Source organism: Diabrotica virgifera, chromosome 7, assembly GCF_917563875.1.
Source record: "Diabrotica virgifera virgifera chromosome 7, PGI_DIABVI_V3a".
NCBI classification, from domain to species: domain Eukaryota; kingdom Metazoa; phylum Arthropoda; class Insecta; order Coleoptera; family Chrysomelidae; genus Diabrotica; species Diabrotica virgifera.
In genome coordinates this window covers 198,520,423-198,541,831 of record NC_065449.1, presented here as the reverse complement: position 1 = coordinate 198,541,831, position 21,409 = coordinate 198,520,423, and the positions used below count along the sequence as shown (strand labels likewise).

Below are 21,409 nucleotides of genomic sequence, written 5' to 3'. Positions count from 1 at the left end.
ACTTAGGTATTATGTTTTCCATATTTTGCGTTATTCTGCCGGTTATTAGCGCGCTCATCACTGTATATCGATGATTCAATCATGCTTTAGTTGAAACAATAATGATAGTATTTTATATAACCGTAGGCAATTGCGACTTGTTTGTCATTTGTCTTGTTGTCTTTTATAAAAACGTAGGCAATTGTTGTGTGCGCGTATATTCCAGTGCTATGAGTCTTAAATCCGGTCCTGATGCGCTACTCGGGTCACAGCGGCAACGTGGTCAGCCGTTCTCCCGTAAGAAATACATTGCCCTAAGCTACCTGCACTTCATTCAAACTGTGGCTTCTACTTTAGAATTGATATCAGGAATCCGTTTCTGAAGACAAATTTTCCCTTTTATTTTCGATTCATCAGAAAATCTAAATAATATCAAATTACTAAATTTAAAGTAAAGTTTGTTATTTATTATCTTTATATTTTGCAGAAATTTAAATATATTTGATCCTACAGCTTAAATTCTAAAGTTATTGACTTAAACTTGTACTTGTTCTGGATGTTGATGGTTTTCTACAATTTAATTTAGATTGTAAATATTCTAGTTTCTGCTGTAACTGGAAATTTTCGTATGTTAAAATATTAGTCTTGCGAACCTAAAACATGTATATGTTACGGTTGATGTGATAAATCCGGTCTGTATTAATAATAACCGGTAAATATTAATAGTAACCGTAGAAGCTGGTCAATGTGATTAATAATGCCTTTATTATTAGATTTGTCGGTTATTATTAATACTTTCCTAACAATTCTGGTTAATGTAATAAAAACGCATTTTGGGCTTCACTATTGTTTATTTTTGAAATTTAATAATAAAGTTAAACACTTAAACAGAATTTATCAATAAAAACCTCAACTAGACACCTTATAAGTAAAAACAAACTCATACACACCCATTAGGTTTTAAGTTACTAGACTATAATCACTTGTTTTTATAGGAAAGGCTCTTGTGGCACTTTAGAAGAATTACAAAGAACGCTTCATTTTTTACGTTTGCAGCATTTCTAATTGCATTGGCCACTAAAATTGCAGTGGCGGAATCCTTTACGAACGCATTCACTGAGACTTATCTCAGTACGAGGTGCTTCATTAACTGAAGTAAGTGTTTCTTTGCAGGTGGTAAATTCGTTTCTTGCATGAAGTTGGTTTAGAATACCATGCTTATTTCCTAGCTTGTACAGCTTTTCATCTATAACAGAAATAATAATGGCAATATTGTTTCGGCTATCGGCCTTAGCTCTATCAACTTCTGGAATTCGCGCTGTAACATTTTGACCTACTTTTTCAACAGGGAATCTATCATTAGAATGCATTAACATTCTTTCAGATTCTTTTACAAGTGAATGTTTAGCAAGATCCCGAGTCTCCTGAATTTTCTTTTGAAGTTTTGTCAATTGTACTACCATCTTCTTCGTCTCTTTCATTTTCTTTAACGCCAATACTGGCATTGTCTTCCTCATTGACAACAATTATCGCACACGCATTATGTTCGATTGGGCTGTGAGTGTTACCTGTATCTTCAATATTCGCTAACTATCAATCCTCGGTTGTACTGTTGAGTTCAATATCACCAGGTGCTTTGCTCCATTATCAGCGTCATCAGAATGATCTGCTATTATCACTTCTAAATCTTCTTCTGATTTCGTATACAGTACCAGGAAGTATACTATACAAAATATACCAGTACATGTAGAACGAATGGAACATGGGACATGTAGAAAGAATGGAAGAAGGCGAAATACCAAACAAAATATTCAAACAGATGCCAGTAGAAAAAAGAACAAGAGGAAGACCGAAGCTGAGATATTTAGAACAAATAGAAAATGATATAATAACCTTAAAAATAAAAAACTGGAGAGAAAAAAAGCACGAAACAGATCAGAATGGAGAAGAATCCTGGAACAGGCCAAGACCCAGAAAGGGCTGTCGAGCCAGTGATGATGATGACCAGGAAGTAAGGATGTTTTTAATCCTACTTTAGTTTTATGTATTTAATACATTAAAAATAGTGTATTACCGTTGATTGAAATATTAATAAGGGTATTACATCAATTCCCCAATACATCAATCAACGGTATTACACAGTGGCCACTTCTGATCACAGATTGACTAACACTGTGGTATGCGCTATGCGCCGTATTTAGTTCTGGTATGTCGCAGTGACTAATAAACCTCCCTACACTCCGCAAGCTTCTACGCACTTAAGGTATTGAAATTTATCACATTTACCGTTCTAATCCGGATTAATAATTACCGGTCTATGTGATTAATTCTGCCATATTTATTACTTTTACCTAGCCATTCGGTTTGTATTCATATAGTAACCGGTAATTATTAATAATTTCCAATTAATCATACTTAGCGTAACATATATATAAATACTAAAAACATTAGTTAAATTCCATTCTACCAGCTTTACCGTAAAGTTAGAATGTTATATGTTTACTTTTGTGATACTGTGGAACAGTTTGGTTTAATAATAAACATAAAAAATAAAAACCATGGTTACCAGTGAGAGGGGTAAAGTCATAACAAGGATCCAGATACAAAATGAAGATATTGAGCAATTGGACCAAATGAAATACTGGAGTGTGGGTTACGGAAGATCTAAATCAGAAATTCTGAGAATAGAGCAATCAAGAGCAGTCTTTTTGAAATTTCTTAGTAGGTAACCAAAGACTTCAATCTACAAATCCGATAGCAGATGGTAAAATATACCCACTCAATTCTTCTTTATGGTGCAGAAGTTTGAATGTCTTCGTTTTTCGGTGAACAAAATGTTGACTTAATGAGAAAGCTGGAAGCTTTTGAGATGTGGATTTTTAGGAGAATTTTGAAAATACCGTGGGCCGATCATATTACGACGAAATGGTGTTGCACAGAATAGGCAGATATAGAGAACTTTTGACCATCATTAAAAGAACAAGAACAGCATATTTGGGGCACATACTTACCAATGATGGTTCGACAAAGACTGCAAAAAAATAACAGATGAGAAGAACGAGGCATTTAGGACCATGCAACAACGGAAAACTAGGACAACAATAGATAGATACAAAAACTTAAGGAGAGAGGAAAAACGCATACACCGAAAAAAGAAACGAGACTCGGAAAATGACATATTAGAACGGCTCTAAAGCCATATGAGTGACAGAGAAACAAGAAAGTTCTATCATCAAATAAATATTATTAGAAAAGAATTCAAACCGAGAATCAACTATTGTAATGATAAGGAAGGTAACTTACTTACCAACAAAGAGGATATTCTGTTACCCTACGATGGATAGAGCACTTTCGAGAGTTACTGGAAGGGGAACCTACTAACAATATAGAGCTGGAATATCGAAATGAGGAACTCCTGGAACCCCCCTCGGTAGAAGAAGTGAAAATATCTATAGAAAACCTAAGAAACCACAAATCCCCAGGCAGCGATGGCATCCCAGCAGAGTTACTTAAGCACGATGGAGAGCAGCTCACCAAGGTGATGCGAGAAATTGTTTGTAAAATTTGGTCTGAGGAGCAAATGCCTGAAGAATGGAGCTTAGGCTTAATATGCCCGTTACACAAAAAGGGAAACCAACTGGAATGCAATAATTACCGCGGAATAACTCTCCTAAATACAGCATACAAGATATTGTCAAACATTTTGCACGAGAGATTGAAGCCACGAAACGTTTCTAGGAGAATATCAGGCAGGATTCAGGCGTAGACCATTAACGAGATCTTTACACTACGACAGATCCTGGAAAAAGCGCAAGAGTTTAACATAGATATGTACCATATTTTTGTCGATTTTAAAGCTCCATATGACAGTGTCTTAAGACCAAGTCTCTACAACGCTATGAATGAGTTGGGAATTCCAAAAAAACTCATATGTATGATAAAAGTGACAATGGCGAAGATGATATCAGCAGTAAAAATTCAAAACGACTCGTCAACCCCATTTGAAATACATAGGGGGTTAAGGCAGGGAGATGCGCTGGCGTGTCAACTTTTTAATGTAGCGTTAGAAAAAGTCGTACGAGACGCTAATATAGATAACAGGGGAACAATATTCAATAGATCTGTCCAAATTATAGCATATGCAGATGACGTGGACATTATAACAAGAACCAGAGCGAGAACTGCGGAAATCCTAACCGAGCTAGTAGCAGCAGCAGAACGAATGGTTTTACATATAAATCGAAATGAAACCAAATTCATGGCGACTAACACAAGAGCTGGAAATGTTGACGCAGATCTAATCATCAATGACCAAAACTTCGAAGCGGTCAAAGAGTTCATATATCTAGGGACATCGGTTAACCCCAATAATAACACATCCCCACATCAGGGGAAATAAAAAGACGAATAATAATTGCAAACAGGTGTTATCATAGTCTATCAAAGTACTTATAGTTAACAAACGTCTGTCTCAAAAAACTCGTATAAGGCTGTATAGAACATTGATAGTCCCCGTTCTCACATATGGATCAGAGGCATGGACTCTAACTAAAACAGATGAATCCGCTCTATCGATTTTTAAAAGAAAGGTGCTACGTAAGATATTCGGAGCGGTCTGTGAGAACGGAATATGGAGGCGTAGATATAACTTTGAACTGCAGAATATCTACAAGCATACGTTTGGTGGAAAAGATATCACTATAATTAAGCGAAACCGCCTGCAGTGGGCAGGACATGTAGCCCGGGCCCCTGAATCGAACATGATAAAAAAGATTCTAACAGCGCAACCCGTGGGAATGAGAAGACGGGGTAGAACAAAGCTGAGGTGGATGGACGGTGTAACACAAGATGCCGAGAAGATCGGAGTCGGCAACTGGAAAATGCAAGCAAGGGACAGAACAGAATGGCGTAGAAAGCTTGAGAAGATCGAGGCCCTCTAAGGGCTGTAGCACCAAGATGATGATGATGACTGACAAATAATAAGTACGAGTTATTACAACTGATTATGAAGGGTCAAATCGAAGGAAAAAGGGATCCTGGTAGACGACAAATATCCTGGCTGAAAAACATTATCGACTGGATCGGATTAAATCAGAAAATAGAGACGAATTTGCAATGGTTATAGCTAACCTTTATTAATAGAGTGGACGCTAGAACAAGAAGAATATCTACAATAAAAATGGTGTACTAAAAAACTGTTTCTTCTACTGTGCGAAAAATAGAAGAAGGATTTAGACTACGATTTTATTTAAATCTTACCTCCTGAATTAGCAAAGCCTTTTCTGAGCTTGATGCGTTCTGTAACTGTTCAGTCAATACATTATCTTTTTCAATTGATTGCTCTGTTAATAGATTTACAAATCTATTATGCACGACACGCAAAGTATCACGTTCAGTTTTAAGTTTGTGAATCTAAAAATAATATAAAAATAAGAGTAGTCTTGTTTCTCGCACTAGTCTGCGAAAAGTAATACAACACATCTACCCGAAATACATAGAAAAGCCTTTCTATGATCAATAATTAGGAGACAGACTAAGTGATATTACTTCAGAGGAGAAAATTATAATAAAAGGATATTGTAGTGCACATGTGAGAAAATCCAAGACATGATATGAAGCAGGAAGCAATACCTATCCATAGAACTAGGCTTTGGAACTAGAAATAAAGCTGGAGATAATGTTGTTGAATTAGTAACAGTATTAGATATGGCGATTGTTAACTAAACAGATTATGTATTTCATGACAAAAAGAGAAGATATGCATGCATGTAAAAACTGCAAGGTAATACTTGGTGCTGGTAAGCCAGCAACATAAACAACATCAATTGCTTGTACTGGACATCGAAGTACAAAAGCAAAACTAAACTTAAATATGAGAGGAGAACCAAAAATCAATTGGCGGGTGTTAAAAATGAGAAAGAAGGACTATTCAGGGTAAGAATAGTAGAACAAATGTGTTTGAACAGAAAGAAAGTCCTAATACAACTTGGAAAAGAATTGCTAGTATTATACGAGATACTGCTGTTGACATTCTTGTAAAGTCGTTAGAAAAGCCATTTTAGAACATAAAGAGACCTGGTGGTGGTCAAATAAAGTTCAAGAAAGATTAAAAGAGAGGAAAAAATTGTATAGCAAGAAACTTGGTCGGAGACAGACAGATCGTTAAAACTATAAGGTCTCCAAAAAAGAATCGAAAATGGCAGTAGCAAAAGCGTAGGTATACTAATCCATACGATCAACTTGATACCAGGGAAGGAGAAACAAAGATATAATAAAACAGTCAAACATGGAGCAAAGGAAGCAAATTTATTTTAATCAGATCAGATGTATCTTTTCGCCAATGGACTGGCTTACAGCAGATGATTTATTACATGCCGCACAAGATCGAGAACGATATCGGCAAATTATCAAAAGAGCTATCCACGCCTACAATTTGGGCACGGTACTTAATGAAGAAGAAAATGTATCCTAGATGAAAATAATCTTTTTCTGTGTGTAGACATGACTGTCTGTTTTTCCAGTCAGAAAGTTGTCGTTTCTGTTTAGCCGTTTCTGTCGTTTCTGTGGATACAGAAAATGTAGGTTTAAATATAAACATCTCGAAAACACAAATAATGACAAATTTGGTACCCAACCAGAACATCAGTATTGGTGGGTAGGAAGGAAATAGAACTCGTAGATAGATATAAATATCTGGGACATGAAATTACGATTGGCAGGGATAACCATACTCATGAACTGAAGAGAAGAATAGGTCTTGGGTGGGCAGCATTTGAAAAACTGAGAGAAACTTTTAAAAGTGAGTTGCCCACATGCCTAAAGAGAAAGGTATTTGATCAGTGCGTCCTCCCAGTCTTGACGTACGGATCAGAAACACTTACCTTAACTAAAACCTCGGCTACCAAACTAAGAGTCACGCAGAGAAGAATGGAGCGGTGAGCGGTCAATGTTAGGAATAACTCTGCGAGACAAAATCAGAAACGAAGAAATGAGGAGAAGAACAAAGGTGACTGACGTCATCGAGAGGATAGCCAGGTTGAAGTGAAGATGGGCAGGACACATAGCCAGAATGACAGATGAGCGATGGACGAAGAGATTATTGGAATGGAGGCCAAGAGAATACAAGAGAAGCGTCGGTCGACCGCCTAAAAGATGGACTGACGACTTAAGAAAGGTAAATAAAAACTGGATGAGAGCGAGGCAGGATAGATGGGGTTGGAAACGAGGAGAGGAGGCCTATGTTCAGCAGTGGACTTTTGAGACTAAATGATGAAGTTGTCGTTTCATCTTTTTCGTGGTCTTCCCACAAACCGCCTTCCCATTAGGGAACCGTCTTTACCAGGTACTCTATTTGTTCTCATTCGACTTATATAATCGTTCAATTCTACTCTTGTATGTCTAATTCAGTCCTCGCTGTTCTTTACCTTGCATCTCCGTCGTATATTTCTACTTTAAGCTCTGTCCCATAGTGTCTTACCAATAATTTTTCTAAAGATTTTCATCTCTGTTGTTTCTAGCATAGATGAAAATATTAAAATACTAATTCACGAAAAAGATGTCAAAAAAAGATGGAAAAAGTTTTTTGACACTCTATTAAATGAAGAATTTGACAGACAACCATTTCCAGTTAATGGAGACAGTAACAGCAATGGTGACCAAAATAACAAAGCGGAAGTTTTTTTTTGTTTTCTGGCCTTGGTTTTGAACCTTTAGCCACGTATACATATACCTATAGTTATCACTAGCTCAGGGGGTAGTGTATGTGTGTTGAGTGTATATGTGTCTTGTTACTTAGTAAAGTCAACTACATTTTCTTTACAAAGAGACGCTTATTGCATCCGAACGTTTGCGGTCACTCAGGTGAGGAAGTAATTCAAGCATTTCAAAAAATAAAGGAAAAGCAGTTAGAGCAGATGACATTCCTGGAGAAGTGTGGAGAGCATTAGGTGAAACAGGAGCAAGATGGTTAACAGGTTTGCTTAATAAAATTATGGAAGTTTGGTAAAAAATTCCAATGAAGCTGAAGGGAACATTTTATAAATCTGCCATAAGACCAGCTTTAATATACAGAACTGAATGTTGGGCAGTGAAAAAGAAAGAAGAACAAGAAATCTATATGGCAGAAATGAGAATGCTTAGATGGATCAGGAGTGCAAAAAATGATAAAATTAAGAATGAGTATATTAGGGAAAGTCTAGGAGTGGCACCAAGTTTGGCCCAAATGGGAAAGCATAGGATAAGGTGGTTTAATCATGTTCATAAGATATTAATGACCCAATACGAAAACTTTGTTTTTGAGATATTTTAGATATGCGTAACTGTATTTTCGAAATTACCTTTTTGTTTTTCCTATTTTTAGTCCTTTTAGCCTGATCTATTAGTTTAGTAAATTCTATTTCATACTTCTGTATTATAAATTTAAAATGTTCAATTTCTTCTTTTAAACGTGCATTCTCTGATTGGTATTTACGGACTTCGTTGTGACGAATATCCAATATTTTCAACAGACCATTTTGATTTTTGACTAATTCTTCATACCTAAATTAAAAAGTACTATTATAGGTATATATACTTATGCTGAAGTTGAACATACTTGTATTGTAAATGTACCAAACTTACAGTACCACAGGAAGTGTTAGAGTCTGCTCTTGAAAGGTCTTTGTCAGCGCGATCCTCTAATTGTAACATATCTAAAAAGTATTATACATTCATTAGTATTGTTCGAAAACTAGTTCGTATATTATACGAACGTTAAAAATATGAAAGATATTCCCATTTATTTATTTTATCTGATCTAAAGACGATCTTAAAAGAGTCCATCAGACAGTGTTCAATGTTCTTCTTTATGTGCCTCATCGTTTAAGGACATTGGCTATAATCATGGCACATTTAACTCATCTGTCTGCAGCGGTTCTGAATAGTTCTATAGTTGTTTTTCCACTCCACTGCTTTAAAATTTTCAACCAGGATGTGCGTCGTCCCCCCGGTCCTTCCACTTTCCCTTGTGTAACTCCTCGCATCAACTCATATTTTTCAGTTCTTTGTATGTGATCAAAGTAGCTCATTTTTCTTTCCTTCATAGTGTTCAGTGTTTCTTTTTCTTTTTTCTTACTACTTATTTAATACAGAACTCGTCTACCTTTCGGTGTGAGTTATTACGGAGTTAGGCTCTCCGTCGTTTTCTTCCACATTTCCTTCCATTTCCTTCTATCCATGGCCAATGCTTTTGTTTCCTCCCATTTTATTCCTCTTTTGTCGGCCGCTTCCCTCACTTCTTCTGTCCACGTCTTTCTTGGTCTTCCTCTCTTCTTTCTTCCCATATCTCTCGCTTCATGTATTTGTCTTACTATTTTCTCTTCTCCTCTTCTCAGTACATGTCCGAGCCATCTAAGTTGTCCTTGTTCGATTGTTGTTGTAACTGGGTGTATTTTCAGATTTTCTCTAAAGGTTTTATTTCTAATTTTATCTTTCCTTGTTTTCCTCTCTATTGTTCTCAAAAATCTCATTTCTGTGCTTATTAGTCTATTCTTTTGCCTTTTTGTTAATGCCCAAGAGTCACAGGCATAGGTTAGAGTGGGTTTCACAATCTTTTTTACTATTTCCGTTTTTATATTCTTAGGTATTTCTTTCTTTTTTAAAAAGTTACGCTTAATAATATTGTATAGCTTACCAGTCTTTGCAATTCTTTCATTTATCTCATCTTCTAATTTTCCATCCCGGCTTATGATTACCCCTAAATACTTGTACCTCTAGATGTTCAAGTTGCTTGCCATCTACTTCTATTTCATGTTTTCTTTTATGTCTTCCAATTATCATTGTTTTTGATTTCTCTTTGTTTATTTTCATGTTTCTGATTTTTAGCTCTTCATACAATATATTTATATTTTCTTGTAATTGTTTTTCTGACTCTCCAATGATCACCAGGTCGTCTGCGTAGCATAATTCTGTTATTTGTATCATTCTCAACTTCCAATGTCCTACATTATATTTACTCCATTTGTGTTTGCATTCTTTTATTACGTCATCTAGTACTAGGTTAAAGAGTAGTGGGCCCTGTTTTAATCCAACGTTGCTGTCGAATACTTTTGATTTTTCATTTCTTGTCCTTGCATAGCTTTTCGTTTTTTCGTATAAACTCTGGATGCATCCTATTAGATCTTGTTCAATTTTTCTCTTCTCTAGTATTTTCTAAATATCTTCTCTTTTAATTCTGTCTGTTTGAGCATTCTTTGCTATCTCCTTTTTTATACAATGGTGTTATAATGCCTATCTGCCAGTCTAGTGGTACTTTCTTTTCATTTTTAGCTTGGTTCATGATATTTAGTAATTCTTGTTGTCTTTTATTCATTCATGTATTTGACCATTTCTGCAGTTATATCGTCATATCCCGGTGCTTTTCCCATCTTGATTTTGTTGATTGCGTTTGTTAATTCTTTTAATGTTATATTTCCTATCTGTTCCTGTTGCTCTTGTGGAGTGTGTTGATTTTTGTTTTGTTCTATCTTATCTCCTTCTACTTGTTCCGCTTCCAAGAGTTCTTTAAAGTATTCTCTCCACCTCTCCATAATCTCATTCTCGTCTGTAAGTATGGTTCCATTCTTATCCCTCACGTTTTTCAATGTATTTGGTTTTGGTTTTCTTTTGCTCTTAAGTGTGTTATAGAACAATTTATGGTTTTCACCGAATGTTTCTGTTAATTTATTTCCAAATTCTACCCACGTTATTTTACCACGTTATATTATTTTTAACCATCTGTTTAACTTCTGTTCTTTTTTCTTTGTACTTGCCTAGCTTTCTTGCTTTCTGTCTGTTAGGTATTTTTTCCACAGTTGTTTCTTTTCTTGTACTATTTTTTCTAAGTCTTTTGTCCACCATGCCGTGCGTTTTTTGGGTTTATTACTTATTTTTGTTACTTCACAACTCTCTTTTGCAGCTACTAATAGACTATGTTTATAATCTTTTCATCTTTCTTCTATATTTTTTCTTTTTTCATCTTTCTTAATATTTTCGTGTTTGTTACGCGTTGTGTCCATGGTATTTTCCACATTCTTCGATAACACCACATCTCAGAGTTGGTAAGTCTTTTTTCAGTTGCGTCCGTAATTGTCCAGGCTTCAGCTCCATATAAAAGGATAGAGAATACATAGCATCTTAATAGTCTAGTTCTAATTTCGATTCCCAGTTTTCCATTCCATAGGTAATAGGTACTGTTTTCATCTTATTGAAAGCGCTTCTGGCAATCTCTATGCGTCGTTTTATTTTGAGGCTGTGGTCCCATTGTTCATTTAGTTCACATCCCAAATAATTGTATCTAGTACTTTCTCTAAAGCTTTTTCTTTAATTTTCCATTTCTTTTAGATTTTTGTTTTTTTTTTGTGTTCAAAGCCATTCCATACATCTCGCAGTACTGCGTAGTGCGATCAACCAAAATTTGCAGCCCTTCTTTGCTGTCCGCAAGGAGTATTGTGTCGTCTGCATATCTGAGATTATTCACTAATGTTCCGTTAATGATAGCTTTCATTGATGTCTTCTAGTGCTTCTTTAAACATTTCTTCTGAACACATATTAAATAGTAGAGGGGATAATATACATCCTTGTCGTACTCCTCTTCGTATTGGAATCTCTTTGGATTTTTGTTGGTCTACTCGAATTATAGCTTTCTGATATCGGTATAAATTTTTGTAATTATTCTCACATCCTGGTCATCTATTTCTGTGTTCCTTAATATGTTTGCAAGCCTTATGTGTTGTATTTTGTTGTAATTTGTAAATGCACCTGACTAAATTTTTATTCTGGAAATACATATATCGCAATAGTTCAGGTGTATATATTATTCTATATTCGCTTAGTCGTTCACCAACATTGAAGAACATTGTATAATAAATAGTTATACATTGAGTTCATTTCTTCTCAAGAATACCTATAGTTCAGAGAAATAAGGAAAAAAAATATCATGTTGGTGACACAACCCCCTCCAGGCCGAAACCAAATTTTTTGAGTAGTATGGACATCTATATTAATAACCTATATGTTTCCTGCAGCCGATTTTGATGATATACATAGTTATAAACAAATGAAGATCAAAAAACGGTAAATTTTAGCTTTTTTCGTCTATAACCAAAAAGTTAAGCATTTTAAACAAATTTGAGAGTGAGAAACTCATAAATCGTATAAAAAACTTCAATATGGCGTCCGCTGAATATGTCTATCCTTATTGGTTGCTTAGAAAATTGCAAAATAATTCAAATTTTTTGAGTTTTTATAAATATTCATAAGTTATGTAAAAATTAACTTAGAACCTTCTTATTATATGGAATGCTGGGACTTCTGGTGCTTAAATTATACACTATATTTCATAATAATTGGTCAAATAGTTTAAAAGTTATTTAATTTCTTTATCCCAAATTAATGTTTTTTGCGACACTATAAGTCAGAAAACGATGAGGTTATAGTAATACTTCTGACAGTTTATGAAAGAAGAAGATTTATGCTAATAATTGAATTTAAAAAAAATGACAAAAAATAATTCTAAGTATCGCAAAATTATTTTGCAAGAACATGTCGATTTTTTGCTTATAAACGATTAGAATAACTTTTTAACCATTACCCGTAGAAAAATTATTTTTTCATATTTGGAATGACTGAATTTTTGTACAAATTTAATAAAAGAAAAAATTGTCCTAGGACAATTAGGGATGAAGTTGCCCCCTCCCCTTTTTTAGGTCACAGCAGCTTTCTTTATAACAATTACGAAATCAGATCAGTCACATTTGAAAGAACATACTTCAGAGCTTTAATGTACCAAATATAAAAAATATATACTTACAAACAAATCTTACACAAAGCTTCAAAATGTGAGCCTTAAAATCGGCCGGTTTTGAAACTTGGGAGATCGATGAGAAGGGGGAAGGAAATATTAGCTGTATCTCTTGTTCTCGCCTATGGATTTCGACGTTTCTTTTTTTAATTTGTATGTACTTTTTGCGTACAGTACGAGCATGCATTATTTAAATAAATTAATTGTTATATACACCATCAAATTTGTTTAAACAATTTTTTTTTCAATTTTTTTTATAATATTTTAAGTAGTTTTAATCACAAAACATGAATATTTATGAATAATATAATAATACATAGTTTTTTATTAAACTTAGTAATAATTTAAAGTATGAAAAAACAAATTATCCCATTCAATTGTTTCTAAAAATAGTATTGGTCTATGGAAATCAGAAAATCTCAAATGAGATTTTGGTACACTATTTTTTGGTAAACATGCTATTAGATGAATGAAAAACTGAAGTTACAGAACCACCAAACAAGAGATAAACGTAATTGATTGGGGTTGGAAATTAAGCTAAGAACCGTTAGTATCAATCCGATCAACAGATCTTCTTTATACACGGGCGCCCATATAAAAATTTTCAGGGGGGGCAGACGTGAAGATGTTGCACATTATATTTTGTATACTTTGGATAACCATATATAGTTAATAACACCCGAAAAGCTAGGGGGGCCACGCCCCCCCTGCCCATGGCATATCTTTATACCAGATATTTTATTAAAATAAACTATCTTCTCTTGCAAAACTGGTTGCACCGAGTACTTGTTAGTACAGAGATATAAATAGTTTATGGACTGCGATAACCAAAACCTCTATCTTTCTCTATTATCTATTTTGGAGTTTCTTTTTTTAATCTGTATGTACTCTTTGCGTACGTTACGGATATGTTTTTTGTTAATAAAGTGGTTATTTAAATAACTATGTAAATTGTGTAAACAATTTTTGGAAATTCTTTTACGATATTTTTAGGATGACTTTGTTGGCAATCATATAGGATTGGATCATATGCACTTGACTTTACAATAACTTATAATAAATAGGTAACTGATAATTGTTACGTTTTTCATAAAAATACAAGTATTCCTAAATAAATCTCCTTTAATTTTATTTTAATAGTCTTGTTATAATACCAAAATGTATGAAACATCTTAATTTTTGCTTTTTTGCAATCTTAAAATTATAACTTTCAATCTTGTAAGATACAATTATTACAATGTTGTAGAAAATTTCTGAAAATAATTTTGTTCTCTTTATCCTCTCTCTAATTTTGTTACATTTCATTTTTCGTTTTCTAGTAGCATGTTTTTCAAGAAATAAAACTTAGTTTATTTGAGATTTTTTATTTTCAATTCAATATTATAAGCCAATGTTAGATTTAGGAATAATTGAATAGGATTAGTATATAATAATTACGGGGCGTAACAAAAATACAGGTCATAAATTTAATCGCATATTCTGGGACCAAAAATACTTCGATTGAACCTAACTTACCTTAGTATAAATATGCACATAAAAAAAGTTACAGCCCTTTGAAGTTACAAAATGAAAATCGATTTTGTCCAATATATCGAAAATTCCGCGAGATTTTTTATTGAAAATAGACATGTGGTATTTTTATGGCAGGAGCATCTTACAAAAAAATTATAGTAAAATTTTGACACCCCATAAAAATTTTATGGGGTGTCTTTTTGTGTACGATCAAACTTTTGTGTACGTTCCAATTAAATTATTTTTGTGGTACCATTAGTTAAACACAATGTTTTTAAAACTTTTTTGCCTCTCAGTACTTTTTCGAAAAGCCAGTTTTTATTGAGATATTTTGAATATTAGTCAAATCCACCACATATTTGTAAATATGGTTAAGTACGATTATGGAGACTTGGTAATCGTATGAAAATTTATTTATAATTTACATTTTTAGGCATATTTTGAACCATATTAAAAAAGAAGCCACATCTTGATAAAAGGTGCCTTATCGAAAAAATACTAAGAGACAAAAAGTTTTAGAAACATTGTGTTTAACTAATGGCACCGCAATAATAGTTTAATTGGAACGTACACAAACATTTGGGGGGTGTAAAGAATAAAACCCCCATAAAATTTTTATGTAAACATATTAAAAAAGAAGCCGCAACTCGATAAAAACTGCCTTATCGAAAAAATACTAAGAAGCAAAAAAGTTTTAAAAAGTGAGTTTAAGCAATGGTACCACAATAATAATTTAATTGGAACGTACACAAAAGTTTGGGGGGTTTAAGGGAACAAAACCCCCATAAAATTTTTATGGGATGCACAAATTTCACTATAGTTTTTCTTTAAGATCTTCCTGTCATAAGAATGATACATGTCCATTTTCAATAAAAAATCTCTAATAGTTTTCGATATATTGAAAAAAATCGATTTTCATTTTGTAACTTCAAAGGGCTATAACTTTTTTTATGTGCACATTTGTATTAAGGTAAGTTAGGTCCAATCGATCTATTTTTGGTCCCAGAATATGTGATTTAATTTATGGCCTGTATTTTTGTTACGCCCTGTATAACTAATATGTACATTTTACAATAAAGTTACATCAAATATTATTTAAAAAATTGAAAAAAAATTGTTTAAACAAATTTGATGGTGTATATAACAATTAGTTTATTTAAATAATGCCTATTCGTAATGTACGTAAAAAGTACATACAAATTAAAAAAAGAAACAACGAAATAAATAATCGAGAACCAGAGATACAGTTAACAGCTCCTTCCCCCCTCTCATCGCTATCCCAAGTTTCAATGCCGGCCGATTTTAAGGGCCACATTTTTAAACTTTGTGGACGATTTCCTTGAAAGGAAATCTTTTGTATACTTGGTAAGTTAAAACTTTGAAGTATGATCTTTCAAATTCGGCTAATTTTATTTCTTAGTTGTTATAAACAAATCTGCTGTGAATTAAAAAAAGAAGGGTGCTAACTTCGTCCCTAATTATGCTAGGACAATTGTTTTTCTTTATAAATGTGTATAAAAATTCAGTCTTCCTAAATATGGAAAAATAATTTTTCTACAGGTAACGGTTAAAAAGTTATTCTAATTGTTTATAAGCAAAAAATCGAGATGTTCTTGCAAAATAATTTTACACTATTTAAAATTATTTTTTGTCATTTTTTTTTAATTAAGTTAATAGCATAAATCTTCTTCTTTCATAAACTCTCAGAAGTATTACTATGACCTCATCGTTTTCTGACTTATAGTGTCGCAAAAAACATTAATTTGGGATAAACAAATTAAATAACTTTTAAACTATTTGACCAATTGCTTTGAAATTTAGAATATAATTTAAGCACCAGAAGTCTCAGCATTCTGTGAAATAAGAAAGTTCTAACTTAATTTTTACATAAGTTATGAACATTTATAAAATCTCAAAATTTATGACTTATTTTGCAATTTTCTAAGCAACAAATAAAGATATAGATATGCAGTGAACGCATATTGAAGTTTTTTATATGATTTATTAGTTTCTTACTCTCAAATTCGTTTAAAGTGCTTCACTTTTTAGCAATAGACGAAAAAAGCGAAAATTTAGCGTTTTTTGATCTTCATTTGTTTATAACTATGTATATCATCAAAATCGGCTGCAGGAAACATATAGGTTATTAATAATGATGTCCATACTACTCAAAAAATTTGGTTTCGGCCTGGAGGGGGATGTGTCACGAGAAAAATCTTATTTCTCTGGACTACTACCTACATAATCTGAAATACGATTCACTTGCATACAGTTGATTTCTGCATTGCTATGTATGGTCAATCCTATTGTATGGAACGGAGGCCTGGACGCTCAACATAACGTTGATGAACAAGTTAGAAGCCTTTGAACTCTGGCTTTATAGAAAAATCTTGAAAATATCTTGGACAACCCACACCACCAACGAAAATGTCCTGAAAAGAATGGGTACAGATATGGAGTTGCTAAAGATCATCAAAGTTAGCTACCTGGGACACATAATGAGAAACGAAAAGTACCGCCTCGAGCAACTGATCATCCAGGGGAAGATTAAATAAAAATGGGGTCCCGGTAGGCGCCAGATTTCTTACCTTAAAATATCAGAGACTCGATTCATCATCTTTATTTAGAACCGCACTGGACAGAGGCAGATTTGCCGTGTAGTCACTAACCTCTACTAAAGGAGACAGCTTCACATTTTATGCATTACTGGGTAAATACTATTGTATGTAACGGAGGCTTGGACGCTCAACATCACGCTGATGAACAAGTTAGAAGCCTTTGAACTCTGGTTTTATAGAAGGATCTTGAAAATACCTTGGACAACTCACACCACCAACGGCAATGTGTCTGAGGAGAATATGTATAGATGAAGATCATGAAAATTAGAAAGGTTAGATACCTAGGGAACATAATGAGAAACGAAAAATATCACGTTACGCAATTGATCATCCAGGGGAAGATTGAAAGAAAACGGGATCCCGGTAGGCGCCAGGTTTCATGGCTTAAAAATATCAGAGATTGAACCGGCCTTGATTCAACATCTTTTATAGAGCTGCATTCTTCTTCTTTAAGTGCCATCTCTGCGACGGAGGTCGGCAATCATCATAGCTATTCGGATATTTGAGGCGGCTGCTCTGAAACGGTTATTTGATATACATCCCTACCATTCTCTCAGGTTGCGCAGCCACGATATTCTGCGTCTCCTATGCTTCTTTTTTCTTGCAATATTTTTCTGCATAATCAATTGGAGCAAGTTGTCGTGTAATATGTCTGATATATTCCAATTTTCTTGTTTTGATGGTATTCAAGATTTCCATTTCTTTATTCATCTTTCTCAGAACCTCTTTGTTTGTGACGTGTTCTGTCCACGAGTTTTCAGAATTCTTCTGTACACACAGCTCGAATGATTCTAGTTTTTTCATTGATGCAGCATTTAAGGTCCAAGCTTCCATTCCATAAAACAAAGTCGAGAAAACGTAGCACCTAGCCAACCTATAACTCTTAGCACTAACTTCACATCTCTTGTGCAGAACACTTTTCTCATTTTGTTAAAATTTGCTTTCCTTTTCTATTCTGATTTTGATTTCCTGTAGGTAATCTCCTGTGGAGTTGATCATTGTTCCAAGGTATGCATAATGGTCGACTCGTTCGATATTGGATCCGTTTATTATGTTCGTTATTTCTTTGAGTTTTCGATATTCTCATAACCTTTTTCTTCTTGATGTTCGATGTTCATAGTCCGTATTCTTGTCCAAACTCCGCTATTCTGGTCACCAGCATCTAAAGATCCCCAATATTTTCAGCTAAATAAGATGACAGTGTCATCCGCATATCTAATGTTGTTAATGGGAACTCCATTTACCTTTATTCCAGCTGTTTTTCAGAGCTGCATTGGACAGACAATTTGCTAGTGTAGTCGCTAACCTACACTAAAGGAGACAGCATCACTGGAAGAAGATTCTGGCACAACCAATGCCGCGGCTGCCTCCATATGAGGGTGGCACGCTAGCCATAGTGTGGGGCTCTATACCCCCCATGGTACCTGTGGTGCTAGACTTACCCGTATTAAAACATTAAACATTATCGTTTCATACTGTCAATCGAAGCATCCAACGAAAACAACGCATTCTAAGCCCTCCAATTTTCTACAAATAGTGGGCAATCCAAAAATTTTTGTAAAATTTAAAGTGTACTGATCATAAGCAGTTTCTGGTTATTAGTAAACAGGCAACCGTAAATAATAATAACTATAACGTAACAATAAGTAATGACTCAATTGAACGAGTAAGTAATCTTGTATATCTGGGTACTCATATTAATGAAAGCTGGAACCTTAGTACAGAAATAAAAAGTCGAATCGCCAAAGCAAGAACAAGTTTTATGAAATTTAGGAAAATCCTGTGCAGTCATGATCTAAATTTGGAACTTCGCATAAGAATGGTTCGATGTTATATATTTCCAGTACTACTTTACGGGGTGGAAGCATGGACCCTGACAGAATCGCTTTTAAAAAACCTAGAAGCATTTGAGATGTGGGTCTACCGCCGTATTCTGAAGATCAGTTGGGTAGAAAGAGTCACAAATGAAAGGATTTTGCAACGTTTGAATAAAAGTTGTGAAGTAGGGAACACGGTTAAAAGGCGCAAATTGGAATACTTTGGTCATATAATGCGTCACCCAGAAAAATATGACATACTTCACCTTGTCATGCAAGGTAAAATAATGGGAAAAAGAAGTGTGGGCCGCCGTACAACTTCTTGGCTTAAAAACCTACGCCAATGGTTTGGGAAAACTAGTACTGAACTATTTCGTGCGGCTGTAAATAAGGCAATGATTGTTAATATACTGGGCAACTTGAGAGCCCAGATAATGCCATAGAAAGAGCAGCACAAAACAGTGGCCTAAATATTAATGAAATAAAAACCAAATACATAAGGGCCAGCAAATCGACAGGCCAAAGAAACCTACAGAATCTGACAATAGGAGACTATAACATCGAAAGCGTAAAAAATTTTACATATCTAGGTTCACTAGTCACCGCAGATAACAATGTCAGCGAAGAAGTCAAGAGAAGAATACATATTGCTAATAAAACATATAATGGACTAATTAAACATCTAAGATCTAACAACATCACGAGAAAAACCATATCCAAAATATACAAATCCCTGATAAAACCGGTCCTTAGATATATATGGATCAGAGATATGGACACTGTCGAAAAGCGATGAGAACTTATTAGGTACGTTTGAACGAAAAATCCTCAGACACATATATAAGGGGGTCTAGGACGTTTCATCGCCGCCGTTTCGATGCCGCCAGTTCGATGCCAATGCCGGCCGATTCATCGCCAGTCAATTAATCGCTATCTGATATATTTCCGAATTTTCGACAGTTACAATTATTAGTTATTTTTAGTATTAATTAGGAATTCTAGGAAATGCGAGATATGACGGCGATGAAATGGACTGGCGATGAACCGGCGGCATCGAAACTGCCGGCGATGAACCGGCGGCATCGAAACGTCCCATTCCGTATATAAGGGGGTGAAAGAAAATGACGTATGGCGCAGAAGGTATAATTTTGAACTATACCCAGCATACAACGAACCCGACGTCATAACATCCATAAAAATCGGACGTCTGCGCTGGATGGGCCATGTTGAACGGATGTTGGAGACCGAAACACCAAAACATATAATGAGGCAAGCACCAGTAGGGAGAAGGTCAAAGGGAAGACCCAAACTTAGATACATGGAACAAGTGGAAGAAGATCTGAAAACACTTGAGATTACCTACTGGAAGAACAAAGCAAGGAACAGAACAGAATGGAGGAAAATCCTAGAACAAGCCAGGACCCAAAAAGGGTTGTCGAGCTACTGATGATGATGATGATGATGAACATGAGAGCCAACGATCGACAAGCGGTCTCCGCACCTTAAGAAGAAGAAGAAGATCATAAGCATAGCTTTACCGGTCAAGTACTACATGAGTCGTTCGTAAGGGCTCAAAATCTACAAACTTCGGGCATCTATTACCTAAAGATATTCTTCTTCTTCTTGACTAGCGTTACAACTCGGGGTGAGTCTTCGCCGCATCCACTACAACAGCCCTCCAGCTTCTACGATCTTGCGCTTTGTTTTCCCATTGTTGTACCCCAATCCTAGATAAATCGGTTTCAAGATAATCCTTCCATCTTTTTCTGGGATAGACTACTGATCTTCTACCGTCTAGTCCCTCAAAAAATACTGCCTTCTGAGAACCTTCTTTTCAAATACCAACAATAATTTTGGTCCTCGATTCGCAAATCCCCCTGTCAGCTTAGACGATATTTTACTTATAAGGGGTCTCCTTGACTAAATCCTGATGTTATAAGTACCTACTAAAAATGGCATCGATGTTCTGTTTCCTTTTTTATCTGTACATATGAGTCTGTCACTCACATTCGAGATAACTCCATTTTCTTGATAGATATTTCCATTTCTAGCATTCCTAGCCATAGTATGCTTGTTTTTATCGAATCATATGCTTGTTGGAAATTTACGAAAATTTGGTACCTAAAGATATTGAACCATAAAAACATAAGATAATCCAGTATAAAAGATAAAAAGAGAAATAAATTAATTAGGTACCTATCAGTTGTTTATTTTCTCTTTTCGTTTCATTCAATTGCATTTCCATATTTTGGTTTTTAAGTTTATCAGCGTTTAATGCCATAAAAATCAATCGATCTAAATTAGCAGATTTGACGATACTTACTCCTAATTCATCAATGAGTGCGTAAATATTTCTAATTCCTTTTAAAAACTTCTTTTCACAAACACGTTTTGTTTCCTAAAAAGAATCTTAATAAAAGATATACTTAGATAAAATACTATTAACTTTATGAGCGTTTTTAAATACATACTTTACCGAAATCAATCATTAGTGTTAATTAAAAAAAGATAATTACAGAAAAAATGTTTTCGTTTCTACAAAATTAAGGTTAACAATGACATTGTCATATTTAACTACATAGGTAAATCTAGATAGCAGCCGATTTTAAAAAATAGGAAAATACAACTACACATTTTAATGGCACGAACTAAAAATGTATCTATTG

At 34.5% G+C, this 21,409-nt stretch overlaps 1 protein-coding gene across 2 annotated transcripts; it reads right to left on the bottom strand.

Moving 5' to 3' along the window:
• Nucleotides 1-424: 424 nt before the first annotated feature.
• On the bottom strand, nt 425-21,311 carry LOC114335234 (uncharacterized). Of its 2 annotated transcripts, none has more exons than XM_028285433.2 (6): nt 21,215-21,311; nt 20,940-21,141; nt 8,573-8,669; nt 8,316-8,517; nt 5,239-5,391; nt 425-632 (listed from the first exon to the last, which is right to left on the bottom strand). In XM_028285433.2, the coding sequence occupies exons 1-6, from the start codon at nt 21,230-21,232 to the stop codon at nt 507-509; spliced, it is 798 nt and encodes a 265-aa protein (XP_028141234.1). In that variant the 5' UTR covers nt 21,233-21,311; the 3' UTR covers nt 425-506. The 2 variants fall into 2 exon arrangements, with proteins under 2 accessions (XP_028141234.1, XP_028141235.1); XM_028285434.2 differs by having other exon boundaries at nt 20,940-21,152; nt 21,215-21,305.
• Between the last annotated feature and the right edge of the window lie 98 nt (nt 21,312-21,409).

What these genes read in the sequence shown, in the direction of transcription:
- LOC114335234 (XM_028285433.2), bottom strand. An exon ending in AAAATAGGAAAAACAAAAAG is followed by an intron (nt 5,392 to 8,315) that starts GTAATTTCGAAA and finishes TATTATTTTTAG; the next exon opens with ATTCACAAACTTAAAACTGA. An exon ending in AGGCTTTGCTAATTCAGGAG is followed by an intron (nt 633 to 5,238) that starts GTAAGATTTAAA and finishes TACATGTTTTAG; the next exon opens with GTTCGCAAGACTAATATTTT.